The sequence below is a fragment of the Cariama cristata genome, unplaced genomic scaffold, assembly GCF_000690535.1.
Source record: "Cariama cristata isolate BGI_N322 unplaced genomic scaffold, ASM69053v1 scaffold44143, whole genome shotgun sequence".
In the NCBI taxonomy this organism is placed as follows: Eukaryota; Metazoa; Chordata; class Aves; order Cariamiformes; family Cariamidae; genus Cariama; species Cariama cristata.
This window is the reverse complement of record NW_009610906.1, coordinates 1-5,570: the sequence shown is the minus strand read 5'-3', so window position 1 is coordinate 5,570 and position 5,570 is coordinate 1. Positions and strand designations below refer to the sequence as shown.

At 39.4% G+C, this 5,570-nt stretch overlaps 1 protein-coding gene across 1 annotated transcript; it reads right to left on the bottom strand.

Annotated features, from left to right (window-relative positions):
• Positions 1-3,947: 3,947 nt before the first annotated feature.
• LOC104159987 (glutamate receptor 4-like) lies at positions 3,948-5,445 on the bottom strand. Its single transcript, XM_009698029.1, has 2 exons — positions 5,358-5,445; positions 3,948-4,114 (listed from the first exon to the last, which is right to left on the bottom strand). The coding sequence occupies exons 1-2, from the start codon at positions 5,443-5,445 to the stop codon at positions 3,948-3,950; spliced, it is 255 nt and encodes an 84-aa protein (XP_009696331.1).
• Positions 5,446-5,570: the final 125 nt, after the last annotated feature.

Here is a 5,570-nt window from a genome sequence, read left to right as displayed (position 1 = left end):
ATTCTAATAAAAAATTGAATTGTTCAAAAGATTAAACAAGAGGAGTGTCTGATTTACCCCAAATTACACTTACTAGGTATATATTCATCTCAGAATACACATCAAGTCAAACTCAAAGGGAAAAGCTTTACTTTTAGTATGAAACACTGATGAAAGATCTCTTTTCTTCCCCATTTAGCCTAATCCTGTCCAAGAACTGCAAGACTGGTAATACATTAAGAATTTCTGAAACTTCAACAGAAAAATTCTCAACCACAAGACAAGAGCTGGAAGGCAAATAGTTCTTTGTAAAATTGTAGAGCTACCTTTCAAAAGTGCGCAAGCAGGTTTAATGTTGACCGCGTTGCTGAGATATACTGATGTAATCTAGATGGTGCATGGAGAGGAGAAAATTCTTTTGCATTCAGCTAAATAAATATATACAATCCTCCAACATCCTGCGTTGCTCCAACATCTGAAATCAAGCTGAAGGTAGATTTCTAATCACGATTTCCTGCTTATAAGGTGCAAATCAATGTATGCCAACAGTCAAATGTTTCAGCTCTGGTGTATTGTGTTCTGATGAGTAAGAATCTTGTACTATTCATGTTTTGCAATAATTTCAGTTCTCTCTGTCAGTAAGAGAGATTCTCTGAATAATGTATGTAGCGCAAAAGAAATGAACAGAGTTTAAATAAAACACGCAAATGGGAAGGGAAAGAAGGAGGACTATCTCCAAACTGATATAGATCAGATCAATTTTGCTAACTTACAACAGAGTCTATCTGCTTAAGTAACCTTTGTCATAGGCATTCATGATTTAGAGTAAAAATACTTATGTTCTGGGCCTATTTAAAGAAAAGAAAAATGCATAAGAGAACAATTAGAAAATAGATATTAAACTGAATATACCAAATTATTCCAGTTCCAAAAGTACTCCTGGGTGAACTTATGGATATATGTTTTTGTCTAGTGAAAAGAAAAAAATATTCTAAAGTTTTTCCACTGTTGCAGTGAGTTACCTGCTAATATGCCACCCATAATCCTTTGAAATAGGATTTACTATTTACTGTGCCTAACACATGCAAGGGGCCAGGCCCTGAATCTTCACAAGTAACCTCTGCAGCAAAGGGAAACAGAAATAGAGGTAACTGGTCATGTCTCAGAGCTTTATGCTTGAACTCACATGAATATTCATTTCAGTCCAGCAGCTCTAAGGCTTTTGTACTGTATATTCGGGGACGTGTGCGCTGAGTAATTTCTACACAAATAGCAAGATCCAAAGCCACTGTTTCACAGCGGCTCAGCAAAGAGCTATCATTTCATATTGCCATGAAATCACTTAATTCAGGGCTGATGGTGGGGGTTCTTTAATTAGGTTAGAAAATCTCACACATCTGCACTTTAGAAGCCTCTGTCAAGCCAGCAAATTCAATCACATGGAAGCCGGTGTCCTCCAGCTATCAGACAATTGATTTTTGCAGGATTCTGCTCATATTTAGCTTAAGGGACACGCGATATGTTCATTCAGTTGTCAGTCAGTTTGCCTACGTTTCATTAGGAGATTTGTTGTTTAAAAAAAATATTCTTCAGTATTAAAATGTTTAAAAAAAGAAGCAGTAGTCAGATTATTGGCACGAGACAGCAAAATGTGAAATAAATGCAGACTTGGACTAATGTAAAAATACATGTTGGTTTAAGTGGGAAGTACAGACCTAAATAAGGCCTGTAGGATTACGCCTATTTAATACAGACAGGTACAAAATTATATGAGTGTGCACACACATAAACATATACATTTACTTTCCCTCTCTTTCTCTGGCTCCCCCCATACTGTAAAGATTCATCATCTCCGAGTCATTAAACTCTTTGGAACTGAAACTGGGTCCAGTTCAAAAAAAAAAAAAGAGATCAGGTTATGAATCACTATTTCTGTAAATGACAGCAAACATAAGGGGACAGGTTTTCCTCAGTTAAAACAATGCAAGGTAAACATAACCTAAGGTGGTTGGAATGAGAGAGAGGAATCTGCTGCGAATAGTCTAAATGAGGAAAGTTTTGGGCAAACCCTTTTTCAATCTATGGTGGTAGTCTTACACAGAGAAGTGGTTCAATTTTAGACAATTTGAAATTTATGCAAATCAGAATGAATTCACTAACGTTTGAACGGAAATACTGTGCAATACCCTTAATCCAAAAGGTAACAATAGCCTCGGAAATTATTTGGTAGAACTGGATGCGTAGGTAGAATCTAAAATAACCGACTTCACCTAAAATTACTGATTTCAATATACAAAAATTTTAGTCCCCTCCTCTTTCACAAAAAAGGAAAGTTTAAAAAAGCTACTGTGTCATTTGTCTTCATGGAATATATAATCAGTGCCGGCAAAAGTTGACATGCATTGTAATATTTTCTCAATGAACTACACCTGCATAGATCTGATGCCTTCCAGTTTCAAAGCACCTTTTGAAATGTTTTCTCCTTATGGAATTTGATATCGATTTTCACGCTAAACACAACTAATACATTCCTTAATATAGAATTCACACTTAATGGGACATCAATCTTTCCTGCATAAAATGAATGGAGACATTTTGGCAGCTCAGAAGCTTTTCCTGTTAAATAAGGTGGCAAGGTCACCTGAAACTTGGAGTACCAAAGACTCATATACATAAATTTAGCAATCATTCAATAAATTATACATGAGAACTGCGCCCGACATTGTATGTTTACATATCAAAAGTGCCACAGAGATGGCTGTGAGAAAGTGGAGAGAAACACAGTACGTATTTTCAAGCCATGATGAACACTAAGACCTTCTCCAGTACGTTTCTATTTTAAACTCGCTCAGCAATGTTGCTTAGGGCATCTACTTCCAGAGGCAATTCACTCTTGAATGAAGAGGAGGGATTCAAAAACTTAAAGACCACAGAGGAAAACCTAGAGAGTCCTGAAATACGAACATCAAAGTAGTAATGCTACTACAGCCTTCAGCTTTGCCACGCTCTATCCCCCTGTCTTACATAATAACACAAATTCCTTTTTCTAAGCCAGACATACATGAAGATAAACAGAAATAACGCTCTGCCACTCTCAGAGATTAAGCAGTATCCAGCATGTGTTTTAACCACTGCTAAAGACCCCCATGATTTAAATGTAGGAAGTCCAGCTAATTATACTTTGCTTTTTTTAAAAAAAAAAAAAGGTATTACCTCTTTTGGTAAGGGCATTTCTTTTTCTGTTTTCCTCTCATGGTGTATGTGCATCTGTGTGTATGCGGGTATGTGTGCGTATAAAATATATAGTAGGAAGAGAGTATTTGTTCCAGTTGAGGTGGTCTGTGAAATCAAGTAGATCAGATACTAACTTGATTTGGCACCAATGTATGGATGCATAGAGACACATCCAGAGGATGTATGCATTACGAGATGGTAAGAGACATTTACAACCTAGAATATAAGAGCAGGGCTGCCTCAAGTGACATCACCAGATCAACTGCAGCGTCAACCAACTCAGATATATTATCCTGCACACCACTGCTTCCCTGTCTCCTTTCCAGCCATTAGAAAAGCATTTGTGAGCACAAATATTATCGTATATTTTCAAATACACGCAAGGCACGCCATACCCAAAAGCGAACAAGAGTAACTGGGGGGTTTACGCACTGATCGAGACATTCATAATTTTTCTTTACAACAACAAAATACATCTCCATAGAAACCGGGAAGCAAGAAACTACAGTAATAACACTAAAGTAAATGTCACATCAGGTTAGTCAGCAGAAGGCAAGAGAAGGGATTTTGCTCCAGTTACAAACTAACAAGGGTTGCTGCCCCTTTTGCTCTTCTGCAAAGGGAATCTATACTGAAGACAGACTTATGGATGTATTTGCAATGCAAGATAACGATGTGGTTTCCTCTTATTTCCACTGCAATTTACCCGTAAGGTGGTCAGATCAATGGCATGTTTACTTACAGGCATTTGTTACAGCGAAGCTGTTAGCTGTTTCAATGTTGTCTACATGAGGAACCAAATTAAAAGGTGCTTCGGATGCATTGGGGCTGGTGTTATGAAGAAAAATTGCTAATCGAAAAGCAGTATATTCCTGATCTGTGTTCCTGATGAAGAGACCACCTACAAAAAAAAAACAAAAACAAAAACAGAAAAAAAGCAAAAAGCAAAGGAAGCAGGGTGAATTATTTGAAAGCTACTTACTATCTTGTAACACCAAGCAACTGTCTCTCCCAAAGCTGGAACAGTAAGGCAAGTCCTAAGACTTTAATGGCTAAGGAACTAATCATATTCATAATCACAACCGCTACCTTTAAATCACTGTTCTCAATCGATTTTAACCTCCCTGATGCATTCATGCTTCTTTTCTGACTTCTCAGTTTCCAGCCTTTCATACATAAATACCCAGATTTGTCATGATTACAGTGACCTTTTAAAGTGTTTAGCCTCCATCTCCCTGATAGCGAACACACCAGTAAATCAGCTACTCAACAGCCTCTTACATTAAGTGGTAGGCTGATTAAAGGGAACGATGCTTTCTGGATTAAAAAAAAAAAAAGCAACAAAAAAAAAAACCCAAAAAAAACCAACAAAACAATTCAGTGTAAGATAATCTGCACTGAACAGAAATATAATGAACTTTGCTCCTCTGCAGCCATGTGCAGGCAGGGAGCAGCTCAGCCTTATTAGCAGCATCTTTACAAGTCCACGAGAAATGATGCAGTGATGGAGCTGAGCTGGAAAGAATTCAGATAGCTGCGTCCCATCCGAAACACCTCTGAAAGGAGGGAAGCAGGAGGTGATGGGAAAGGGGTGAGGATAGGGCACAGGACTACAGGGAGAGACCTACAAAATCCTAAACTTTCCAACTATGAGAAGGGAAAAAAGGGCAACCTTGCCTTTTACCCCCCCACCCCTATCAGCTACCGCAACCTCCGGTGCACAGAACTCGCCAGCCCTCCGGGAGCCGGGCAAAGGCAGGGGTACCGGAGGGGGCTGAAGCAGCCAAGGAGCATCAGCCCCGAGCCCCTTCCTCCCCTGCCCACCCCGGAGCTGGAACGAGTTCTGCCAAAGCCAAGCATCCTCCCCACCGCACGCGAACGCGCACACATACAGATGTATACACACACATACAGATGTATACACACACATACAGATGTATACACACACATACAGATGATGTATATACACACACATACACCGAGGGGCACACACACACAAATAAACGCGGATTTTTCGTGAAGGCAGGGAAATGGGATGGTGTTGGAGGAGAAATCTGCAAACTGCCTTCAGAGCCTCCTTTCCAACTCACTTCGCAAAGGATTGAACCCCTGGACACACGCACGCAGCCCAATGCAGCGCTTACCTATTTGCACACTGCTAGGAAAAGCTCCCATTGCTAGTCCCCAAAAGCCAGAAAACAACAAGACAAGCTGTCTGCAAATTATCCTCATCTTCTCTTCTGCCTCTCTGTCTCGCCTTCTCCCGCTCGCTCGCTAGATGCTGCTCAGAGAGGCATTGAGGACGAGGTGGCTACAAACAAAATCAAGAAATTTTTTAAAAAAAAAAAAAAAGGAAA

What these genes read in the sequence shown, in the direction of transcription:
- LOC104159987 (XM_009698029.1), bottom strand. Translation starts at nt 5,445, where the DNA reads ATGAGGATAATTTGCAGACAGCTTGTCTTGTTGTTTTCTGGCTTTTGG. An exon ending in TCCTAGCAGTGTGCAAATAG is followed by an intron (nt 4,115 to 5,357) that starts GTAAGCGCTGCA and finishes TTTTTTTTGTAG; the next exon opens with GTGGTCTCTTCATCAGGAAC.